Consider the following 12,518-nt stretch of genomic DNA (forward strand, 5'->3'; position numbering starts at 1 on the left):
GTCTTCCATTTCTTGATTCTGATTGCAAGACAGGTACCATAAACGATTTGGTTTATGGGTTCCCTGTTTCTGATTGTGAATTTATAGGAATGGAGAAAAAGTTGCTGCTTCAAAATTGTTGGCCAAGAAAGGCAAATACTCTTTGCTCTGTGATGTGGGTCTTTGTTCTTTTCCTAAAGTGGGTTCTTTCCTTGAAGTGGTTTTAATTTCGGTTGCAAAATCTGGTGAAAATGATGCCCACCATGTGTTTGTTGGATGGCAGCAAACTACTGATATTGCTTCTTTGAAGCATGGCTTCCATGAATTCATTCGTGACAAAGGTGGAGGTTTACCAAAAAACAAGATTTGGAAGGACCACTCAAGAATATCCAGGAATTTTTCAGAAGAAATCGACCTCTTAATTGTACCTGCTGACCAAACTCGTATTGCTCTCGAAGTGTTTGATGAAAGGTCACACTTAGCAGGTTATGATTTTCAGTTGGGCTATCACATGCCGATTTCTGACACCGTAGGTACACTTCGTAGGTTCTTTACTTCAAATGTTCAAATCAAAGATGCTCATAGTTCTAAATTTCTTGTTTGTACTGGTGAAGTCATGAAAAATGGTACTATTGTGCATTTGAAGCTTGGTTTCCATGAGTTAATTCGTGACAAGGGTGGGATAATTAGTCAGAGGCTCTTTCATTCGAAGTCCAAGAATACAGATTGTGCGCTGGGTTTTGATTGTTCCAAAGTGGTCAAATGTAAGGTGAGTTTTGATTATTCCATGATCATTAATGGGGAGTATGCTGGTAAATTGAGAGTGCATCATTTAGAAGCTTGTATGGACAAGAATAGAAAAAATGAAAGCAAGTTTACTCTCTTGAGATTTGAAACTGGTTGTTGTGTTATTTGCTATGTTGTTCTCGATCGTGACTCCTGCAAGGGCATTCGGGATAAGGGTGGTGGCTCAAAATTCAGGGTAAGGACGATGATAGTCCTAATTGTTAGGGAGGAATATCTGGTTCTTAGCTTTCACAGGCAAAAGAAGTTTCCATTTGGAAGTTCTGTTCATGGCTTTTTTGGCTTGCCAGATACTAATCATATACTTAAGGATGGTATATTAATTGGTCGAAGAATGACGACAACAAGATACCATACTTACGAATATGATGAGCACATGAAAGTGGATGTTGCCTTCACTGGTGCAAAACACATGCCAAAACAAATGATTTACAACAGTAATTCAAAGTTCTCAATCATATCAGAGTATACGGAGGTAGTAGATGGGGCTTGGATAAGTCATGATATTGATCTCAGATTGGAGTCGAGGTAAATAAGCAGCATAAGGAAGCCTATATGGAAACTAACGAAAATGCATGTGGGTTTCCTCCATCAGAACTTGGTTAATGATCAGACAATGCAAGTCACGGCCTGTCCTCGGGTACAATATGTATCCATCGAAGCCATTCCAAAGAGCATTGTACACAAGGAAAAAGAGCTTGAGAGGCAGAGGGAGGACCTTCTGTCCAAATCCAAGAACATTAGGGAGAGAATTGTGGAGGGGAGGATCTCAAAGAAGCTTGGGGAGCTGGCTCTTTTCGAGCAACCTTTCATTAAAGATGATAGTCTTTTGGTGAAAGACCTAGTGAAGCAGACCGTTACTGCTCTCGGTGAGAACATAAAAATTCGCAGATATAATCAAGCTTTGAGTGTGGAGGGTACTCAATTAGATATGAGTGTAGTGTTTCAGTTCATACTCTTTTCCATGTTCCATGTTTCTTGCTTGAAAAAGCATTTGGGATCACAAGTACCAACCACAGTACCACTGCCAGTTATCACAGATGATGGGATTTTGCAAAGATGTACCAGTTGCAATCTTGGACAGAAAAATGATCAAGAAAGTGCTGCAGCTACGGAAGCCTTAGTTCAATGGCAAAACCATTCCAAAAATGATGCTACATGAGAACTATACCATGAACTGAAGCTTAAGTTTCCAAAAATTGTGAACCTTTAACACATTCTTGTGATTTTGTTGTTTCTGGTTTTATTGCTGCTTTCCGATTGTATTTAGTTTGAAATTGTAAATCTTACTTGTAAGATTGGTTTTAAGGGGGGGTATTGTTAGGATGCCAGATGGCATCATCTTGTGGTGACAGTTAGAGTTAAGTATTAGTATAAATAGTACATTGTAAGAGAAGAAAAGGCAGTTAATGAAATTGTATTGTATTGTTCTTCTGTTACTCTCTCTCACTGTGTGCAATTTTGGAAGATGTAGAGCAGGTTCTAACAAAGAAGGTTAAGGGTGATGAGTTTGGGGGGTGGGTTAGGGGAAGACCAGAGCGGGTGGGATTTGGGTTTGGGGTGGGGGAAGACGGGAGGAGAGAAGAAAGGTGAGGGTGATAAGGGGTGGGTCCCTATGTAAAAAAATTGTTAAATGATTTTATAATTTTAGTTTTTAATATTTAATTAATTTTTTTAAGACACGTCACTATTTAACGGAATAATTAACAGACAAACTGACGAAAGGTATGACATTGTCACAAATTCGTAAGATAAGTATGACATTGTCATTTTAAAAAGATGAGGTATGATAGTGTCGTTTGACCCATAATTGAGGTAGTTTTTTGTACTTTACCCTAAATTCTGATATCACTTCTGCAAACTTTCAAGGTTATACAGAATAGTAGTCCAAGAAATTAACATACATACATATGAAAGCACAACAGATAAAGAACCCAATTATTTATTACAAAGGAAGCAAAACGGATCAAGATAGGTTAAGCTTGTGATCAGGACATGTCTAGTACAATAGCCTTTGAATTTGGCTTTTCTTCCCCAATTCCAGTACAAATTAACTCTACCTTAGAGCGATTAAACCATACATAAGTGCATACGAGTGATTATGATCCCACGCGCACTAGTTTATTTTCTTAGTAGCTAGACATTCTATTTAAGGATTTTGGATAACGTGGTAATACCGTACTACTTAGTTTTTCTTCCTATCCACCCCTTAAGGCAAAAGATTTATCAATTGATCCAAATCCCAAATAGCTTCATTATCAACGGCCATTGGCAAAGTCCCACTTTGTTCTGGTTGAGAGGATTGAGAGCCATGGCCTCCTGAGGGTGAACTCTCCGGTGAGCTTGAGTTTGTTCTCCCTTCCATTTTCTGAGGCTTCCTATTTGACGTTGTCAAACCCTGATCCAGATGATCTGCAGCCTGAGCTGGAGCTGCTTGAATGTTTAAGTTAGGGTTTCTTGTGATCTCAATCCCTGGAGGTCGCCTGTCAAATGCCCTAAGGCATTTCGATTTCTTGTATACTCGGCATAAGCTGAATTCTTGCCTTAACTACATGCGTACATGCCAACATAAATCAACATAATAATTAATATGAATTATGAAGTATTGTTAATTAAATTGGTTTAGATGCTAACTAACTGCACTGAAAACTCAATGCCGTAAGCCATCAAAGAAGTCGCTTAAAAACTGTGTGGCCTTGTGGTACCACTAACATGTTCAATCCTTGTTGGTGTCGTTCTACAAACTAACTACATGTCCTCTTGTGTGCCCAATCTAGAACATATATATATGGTTTTTGAATATATATGGTGCAACTTGCAGCTGATGGACAAAATCATTTCTCGAATATTATACATATACACGAACACATAAATGTCAGACAATAAATGTAGATCTTCGTCAAACATGTCGTCAGAAAACTTAGTGATGAAATTGAGGTTCCATCATAAAACCGATTAGCAATATGGGGAGCAAACCAAGACCATATAAGCACATAGCAAGCCTTGTCCCTCACCGATGTGGGACAACTCTCAACACGCCCCCGCATGTGTGATGAATTTTCAAGCCTACACGTGGACAACAACTGGGTGACGTGGAACGCGTGTGGCCGTTTGGCTTCACACGAGGACAACCTGATACCATGATGAAATTGAGGTTCCACCATAAAACCAATTGACAATATGAGGAGTAACCCAATAACATATAAACACATAATAAACCATGTCCCTCACCGATATGGGACAACTCTCAACACCTAGATCATTGTGTTGCAAATAATTGAATTTGTGAATTAAAAAAAAAACGATGTTAAGTTTGAGCTAGGAAATTAATTAGTACGTACGTACCGTGGGAGTAGAAGGAGTACTAGGGTTTGATGAGGAGGCGGCCATTGATGGTTGATTATTATCATCTGCATGAATTTCAATGGCTTTGTATTCATTCATCTTCCACTCCGTTTTCTTTCCATGGGGAGCTCTGCCAGTATAGAAAACCATGGTTCTTTTGAAGCCGATGGCACGATAGTGATTGGAATTGGAAGAGTAAACAGTGCTTGGAGATCCTGTTGCTTTCCAATACCCAGTTGTTGTGAGTCGTCTCGGTCTCCCTCCTCGAGCTTCACTTTCTTGTCTTGGGATGAAAAAGAACCACTGCTCTGGATCTCCATGGATCGCCTCCCCGGCAGCCTCTGTTTAATTAGTAACCATAATTAATTAAAGTACATGTAAAGTATATTCCCAACTATAAAATACAATAGCTGAAGCACTGCATATGCATGTATAAATAAATGCTTTCATAAAATTGCATCTTAAGCTTAGCTAGGTTCATATATCACGTTTTTCTTGGTCTATTAATTGCCCCAAAAGAGGGAAAATCTGATTGAGACTTGCATATTGGCCTCGTAATGTTAAGTATGCATCATATGGATTTTTCATGTTAAAATTATCAAATGTATATTCAGTACACTAAAGCCAACATTTTCCTTGAGTTAAGCAAGCCAGAAGCTAGCATAAATCCCAACAATTAAAGAGAGGGGGGGGGGGGAGGGATGGAGGGAGGGAGGGAGAGGGAGGGGGGAGGGGGGGAGGAAGGGAGGGAGGGAGGGAGGGATGGGGAAGGGGGGGGGGGAGAGAGAGAGAGAGAGAGAGAGAGAGAGAGAGAGAGATGTTAAATTACGTGGGAGTTCCCATGGATTGAACTCGTAAATGTAGACAACGGGTATGATTCGATCCACAACTCGGTTCAAGTCCTCACTCATCCCATCAAGTTTGTTCTGCAGGTAAAACGAAATCAGCTCTTCCTCTGTTGGAGAGAATTTAAATCCAGGTGGTAAATCCTCCATTGCATCTGTCTCTCGATCTCCCTCCCTCTACCCTAACCCTAATAATACTAGCTACTACCAGCTACCCAAATAAATAGGAATAGCTCAAAGCTAGTAGCTAGTTCAAGTTTCTATGTGGTACTAATTTGATGTTTTTCAGTGACGTAGGTTTCAAACGTTATATATATATAGCAGATGATTATGGAATGGCCTGTGTTAGCCAAATGATCGAGCAAAAAGGAGGCCGAGTAAGAGGAGAAAGGAAGGACAAATTTTTTAGTTGCTTGGAAATTTCCACGCGCTTGTGGACGAAGAAAACCCTTGTCCCTGATCTCGACTTCTTGGAATCAGTCAATATGCGTGTATATGGCATGTCCCTGTGCGACTGTCTCTGGGGTTTTTACACTACACCCGCTGTTATACTATTTGCGTTTATCCTTTTTAATTCTTCTCAAGACGATTAGCATATATTAATCGTTAGACCATTTTTTAAATCGTGTACTCAGATAAGGCATGGAAGAAAGCATCAGAGATAAGGATGTGGAGAAAACGTACATGGTGTCAAAACATGATGCTCTCGTACCATCACAATTTAGTTGATTTGAACCGCTATGAATTCCGTCTATATATGGGAGAGGGATAGTTTAACCCAAAATGCAGTGAGTTGAAGAAAAAGAACCTATCCACGAGGCAATTCATCACTTGTACATTATGCTGTTTTAATTTATATATTATGGACTCACATTTAAAACAAATTAAGTAACATATATGTGGTTCATACATACGTAAGAGAAATTTACTCGTACGTAGGAAAAGATGAGCATGCTTTCTGTTTTACTCATCAAAACTGTAGTATAACTTTTTAGATATTGGATCAATACAATATTATATTTTTGGATTTGCATAATACTTAAAATTGCATTTTAAATTATCTGTTTAATTGTACGAGAAAATTACTGCATATTAATATAAAGTAATTATAGCAACATTTCAACAGCCCTCTTGATTAGTTGAGCTGGGAGAGATTTAATTGGTTGGAGAGGGAGGGAAAATCTACACAAATACGGCTAAGTATGAAATTTACAATGTTCCAGCCAATCACTCGTCTAGGGTAACAGAGTGTGGCAGAATGATTTTTTATTTACATGCATGAATATGATAGTCAACCTTTTTCCTCGACTAGCATCTCTTCCTAATAATTCACATCTTCTTTAGTTTATTTTTTTATTTTTATAAATAAAACAATGATGTCACATTCATTTTAGGTTTGCTATTAGAGAAAAATACATTTTTGTGAATATATATTGAAAAAAACAAAGTAAAGATACAATAAGTTAGAGGGATATGAAGCCAAACCCTAACAAGAAGTAGAAAATTGTTAAAAAAAAAAAATTAAGAGAACTTCTAAAAGAAATGAAAATGTGGGAGATTTGAAAGATTATGAGCAAAAGCCACAACTGGGACATCAATCCTACATATGATCAACATACAGTATGCCAAACAATTTGTCACCTAATTTTTTGTGTGATTAATGTGAGAAAACCCAACATATATGGAAGAGAGGATAGTGCAATAATTTATCCAATCAACCGATATATTCCAGGGCACCTTAATGGAGAGAGTACAGAGACGGAAAGTTGAAATGTGAAGGCACAGTGTGTAAAGCTGACCATGTGAAGCTTAGAAATTATAAATTTTCTTTTTTCTTAAATAATCTATCGTTGCGTGCTTCAAATTTTACTTAATTAAGTAAGGAATACGACTTTTTGTTGTCTTCTAAATTCTAAAGCACAAATTTGAATTTGTTTTCTATGTGTCATTTTCCATGTTTAATTACGATTTAGTCATGCAAAACACAACGTAATTCCCAAAAATCTGACAAAAAAAATTCTACGCCGAGAAAGATTTGTCTCGCCAATACTGTACTTTATGGTAAAAATATTTTTCTCGATGAATTTCGTCGGCAAAATTCTTATCCGATGAATTTTCTACTTTTACTACTAACATGTTCCTCGCTAAAGAGGTCATTTGTTTTGTGATCGATGCAAAGAACCCAACGCAATCGCCCCTGGTGGTGCAACAAGCAGCAATTCGACCTGGCGGTGGTGGTCTAGTGGCAGTGGATGGCCTAACTCTTGGGTAAGTCGTGGATATTATGTACGAAGTTATCTCTTACCATATGTGTATGTTTATTTTTCGTTTAACTCTCTAATTCTTATACAAAACAATGAGATCTATTATCATTTTTGCCTGACCCGTAGCGACCATTTCTGCTTTGGAGAGACCGTTTCTTGGTTTGTGCCGGACAAAAGGAAGAAAACAATTAATCCTACATCAACGATCGATCAGTACCAACTCTGAAGCCTTTACCACTTAATCAACAGTAAGTGTAAAGTTCTTTATTAATAAACACAATCGAGGAATAAGACACTCTCTAAACTCAAGCACAAATTTGAACTGAGTTTCTTATCATTCTCCTTGTTTTACAATACTTTTGAGTCCGCGTTAGTCTTATAAAATAAAAACATCTGCAAATACCAACCACGAACCCTAATTTCTCTAATATGACATATTACTTTTCCTTTTTCCTTTAAGAAAAATAGAAACTCTCACCTTCTTTTTCCTCCTTTACTCAAAAAAGGAGGTGAACAAAAAACAAAATTTAAAATCACGGGAACACAAAAGTTTTTGGACTGTGATGATCATTTGCTAGCTAGTTCTTTGAAATTTCATTAGCAACTTCCTTGGTTCTTTCATGTGCTTATCCATTTGCACAACGGTCACCTATCATTGCAAGTGGACTGTTCTTATATTTTGCGTGCCAATGATCTGTAGCCCAAAGGCGAGTAAGGAAGGAGTAGGACCTGATGATGGAAATTTTTTTTTTAAAGTGCCCGATATTCAAGCATGTATTTTATGTGTCATAAAATAAGTAGATGGGTCACGAAAAAATGTATCACTTCCTTCATTTGTATTATGATATGTGAAGTACTACTTGAATATATACTCGGTACTTGAAAAAATCTCTTAAATGGAGAAGGTTGATGTTCTCACTTTTCTCAATAGTTATTAACGAATTAGGTCGTTCTAATAGTATTTCCTGTCTAGTTTTTTTTTTGAGTATTTATCTCACGTCAAAGCCTCATTCACAGAAGAATGTGTATGCAAAAGTTTACGTAAAGACAAACAGAGTTTTGTTATCATTTGTTTTATCTCTTGGAGATGCTAAGTCAACAACTAACTGACCTATAATTAACTAAAAACTAATAATGAGTTAAATTACTCTCTTTATACCCAAATAGTTTTTAATGAAACTTCAATTTCCCGATCTACAACATTGACCAAAAAAAAAAAATTCCCGATGTACAATCTGCATGCATTATTTATCATATAAAGTAAAGGAAGTTACCTGTGGACTGCTTCAAAATGCCTAGGCCTAGTTGTGCTGATCAATTGCTTGACAGTAATGCATGTCAAGAAGGATGAGGATCCTCTCTATATCCCTTTTATGATGTTATTGCACTTTTCAGATGATGGACACAAATCCCTATTATTGCACTTTTCAGAACAAAAAAGTGTGCTATCTTTAGTTTGTAGATCTAGCAAGATGCGTGGTGATATTATACAGCACGATTAAGTAGCTGGCCAGCTTGTTTGCATTGTTGGTCCCCACGTGAAACCCTTGCTTTTTTACGAGAGATTTTTCATTATAATCGGTACACAGAATAATACAATTAATGTTATTATATAAATTGTAGGATATATGTGTTAAAAAGTTAATAACTTCAAAAAATAAAATTTTTCACTACTTCTATTAAAACACGTGATATACTACTTGTGTTCCTACTTGTGTTCATGTTATAATTAAAAATTTCTTCCTTTTATCACATACACTTTGAGAGTGCAATGAACCAAAAAATCTGTTGAGTTTAATTTGGTCCCCACGCGAAGCCTCCGCAATAGCAAGTTCTCCTTTGAATGCACCGTCAAATTGCTCAGAACCACAAAATCCCTTATATTTTATTTGTTTCCCACAAGTCTCCCCAAAAGCAAGTCTCCTTTTTTATTTTCAAAGTAATTCCTTCTTCTTCTCTATTTTCGAAGTACTTCCTCTGGGAAAAAAACAGGCGCTTTCTCTGCTGTCTGTGGAAAAACATCGTTCCGCAGCCCCGCGGATAATCTCGAACGGCAGAGACAATTCTTCTTGGAGGATAGCGGTGTTGTCGGCGTGGTTTATTACCACGAGAGCATGAGACCGCGGCTGGAGGACGTGACTACGGTGGGAGAACACGTCCACGCTGCTGAGTGTTATGTGTCGGTGGGATGCTACGGCAAGTCCACGGTGGAAGGCGAGACCACGGTGGAGGCAGAGGGCGTGAAGGGCTTATTTTTCGAGCCGAAAGTTGCGAGTTCAAATTCGGATTTGCAGCAATCTGAGAGCAACTTCGAATCAGACTTGATGGTGCAGGTAAATTCCTTGGGCTTGGTGACCAAAATCTAGGAAATCGATCAGCACTTGTAGTTTCAATTTCTTGTGCAGATTCGATCTTTGCAGCCAGCAATGCCGACTGCAATGGGTTTTCTGAGGTTCTAATAGGACTCAATAAACCTTCTGGATTTAATTCATTCAAGTTCTGATAATGGTAATTATATTCGGGGAGTGAACTTAGTGAATTTGAACACTGAAATGGTTCAATGGCAGATTAAGTTTTGTTCTCTGCTCAATGAAATGGTGTGGGTGAAAATAGTTCGAATTGTTGGGTTAATTCAGGCCTGGGTTCAAACGGGTTGTAGGATGGGATTTCGAACGATTGGGTATTTTTGTGAGTTTTGGATTCTGCAGGAAAATTCTCAGATGCCGATTTCGAACTTTCGATCACAATCAGTTCAATATTTTCCTTGTCCACCAACGTCCTCTTCCCTAATTTCTTCTCAAGTTGAAACTCAGTAAGAACGATGTTGGATTCGTTACTTGACGAAGAGGATGTCTCAAATGTAGGTCGAGAAGTCCTCGGATGAAAACTGGGCAAATTGTTTTGATTCATGAAAACCTGGCTCTAAGGCCAATGATAGAAATAGGTAATTCACATGATCGGAAAAGGATATCGTTTACACTATGGGTCACAATATGTTGTGACAGTGAGAGTGAGTATTGAATTGAATCGGATAAAAAATGATTTGATAAATATATAAAGATGGAAAGGAGAAGTTGTATTTTTCAAAAAAAGTTATAACTTTTTATGTTGAAATAGAACGGTTTATATCACTTTAGAAATAAATAAATAAATATATATTTTATATTAATTAATTAACTTATTTCATTACAATCATATGTATATTAGTACGTATACCTTCACACATAATTACATATATTATGAAAATCATGTTATCATAATTATATTTCAACAAAGTCAACAACTTACTGACCTGTAATTAACTAAATACATTAGGTAGCAACAATATTCCGTCATATGTATGTAAGTATAACAATTTAATTACGTAGCTACCTTCATCATTCTCTTTAGGGTTTCTTCGATACGTAGACTAACTAATTATTGCAGGTGTTAGATAAGTAATTGCATTCCATTTGTTTTTAAAAGTTAAAATTCTTTAAAGAGAAAACAAGAAATAGGTGCCTACTTTTTTTTTTTTTTTTTTTTTGGGTGATTGCAGCTTTTCCTACTGAGCATATCTTTTGCATAAATATGGTGGGCTGCAGCTCATCATGTGTCAAATCCAACTTGTTTGTAGATGATCAGGTACTTTCATCGACATTCGTTTTCCAAATGTACACCAAACCTAAAAATTATATATTGGCACATTATTGAAGAATATTCGACACAGTGTTCCTTCATAGTTCATTCGGAACAAAAACTAACTAGCAAAAGCAAACCACTGAACAACTCCAACAGCTGTAATACAAATACCTTAAAAGCAATTAATTACATGTTTGCGATCACAGCCATTGTAAGAAGATGTCACGTTGAAAAGTTAAAAGAAACATGAATTTGAGTTATTCTTTCCATTGTCAAATTAGTTTGAGTAACATAAAATCAATTATGGTAACATAACATGTTAGTTCTCATGGCCCCTCAAATATTTAATTCGATGACATAACATAACATAACATGTTATTTTATTCGATGACATAAATGTATTTTGATTTGAAGGAAATTAAACAAACATAATGAGTAAACCACTATTCAACTACCACACCGACATTACAAATCTGTCGCAAAAGATTCGGGCGCATGCTTAAGATAATACCAATTGACTCATGGCCCCCCAAATATTTGATTGAATCTGAGTTTGAATTTTCAATCGTAAAAGAAGGTTAGAGAGATTATATATAAGTCTGTTTGGTTTCTTAGAAAGACTAAAAGTCAATCAGTCAAAAAAGTTTAGGGTTGCAGACTACAGTGACAATCATGCGATTTCACGCGCAATGAGACAAAACTTTACTGTTTCCTGGAGACCACGCTGAAATGTCTTCAGAACATGGACAAAACTTAACCGTCCAATAGTCCATGCATGGCATGGTTTTGCTAGTACTGTAGCTTCTTCCTTGATTCTTCACATTAATTTATAAATATTAGTCTTTGAGTCTACAAGTAACTCTAATTCTATATAATTCACTTAATGAGAAAGAAATACACACTCACTTCTTCTAATTTCTTGATAAACTTTTTAGGTCTAGCATGATCCACTACTAATATTATCGGTATTTTTCAAATTTAACCACCTGTTACCAAATGTTAGGTTTATATCGCAAAATGTCTTGATGATATTAGGAGTAAGATCTTTCATATATTAATTGTATGTTACTTTGTTATATACCCAATGTGGAATCCAACATTTTTCATTCCTCTGTGTTAAACAACCGAACTAACCCTTTTTTCTCCTTTACCAAATGAGGGGAAAGGAAGAAAAATATTTTCCATGAGCCCTTTGTTAGTATGTTTCTCCAATATTGTCTTTCAGTCATTCAAACAATCGAAATCTCATAAAAAAAGAAAAATTAAAACCGCAACAACGCAGAAGCTTTTCAAAATTTGACCTCGGAAGAAAATAAAGAAACTCGCATATAGAAATGTTTGGAAGATACGAAGCTTCGAACTGGCAAAAGATACGTAGGGCTGCCCGCTTTCCCTACCAAACAGACAAAAGAAACGGAGGGCTGCTTTTCCTACAGTGGCGAGTGGCGACATCAGGTCCCCACTCTTTCCTCACCCGACTAGGGCAACAAAAGTTTTAGTCATGACGTGCAAATATGTGAAGATGTATATTTCTACCTAATATTAAAAATGTGGCTAGCTAGGCAGATCAGGTTTAATGTATAACGACCTCACATGAATTCATAAGTGAAGCAATGATATATAACGTGACATGCCACATAAAATGGTGTATAATTGTGAT

General features: G+C 36.8%; 1 protein-coding gene across 1 annotated transcript; it reads right to left on the minus strand.

Annotated features, from left to right (window-relative positions):
* Positions 1-2,709: 2,709 nt before the first annotated feature.
* On the minus strand, positions 2,710-5,263 carry LOC137746221 (NAC domain-containing protein 90). Its single transcript, XM_068486295.2, has 3 exons — positions 4,958-5,263; positions 4,129-4,469; positions 2,710-3,331 (listed from the first exon to the last, which is right to left on the minus strand). The coding sequence occupies exons 1-3, from the start codon at positions 5,121-5,123 to the stop codon at positions 2,993-2,995; spliced, it is 846 nt and encodes a 281-aa protein (XP_068342396.2). The 5' UTR covers positions 5,124-5,263; the 3' UTR covers positions 2,710-2,992.
* Positions 5,264-12,518: the final 7,255 nt, after the last annotated feature.

Source organism: Pyrus communis, chromosome 12, assembly GCF_041283825.1.
Source record: "Pyrus communis isolate YQ-2024b chromosome 12, ASM4128382v1, whole genome shotgun sequence".
In the NCBI taxonomy this organism is placed as follows: Eukaryota; Viridiplantae; Streptophyta; class Magnoliopsida; order Rosales; family Rosaceae; genus Pyrus; species Pyrus communis.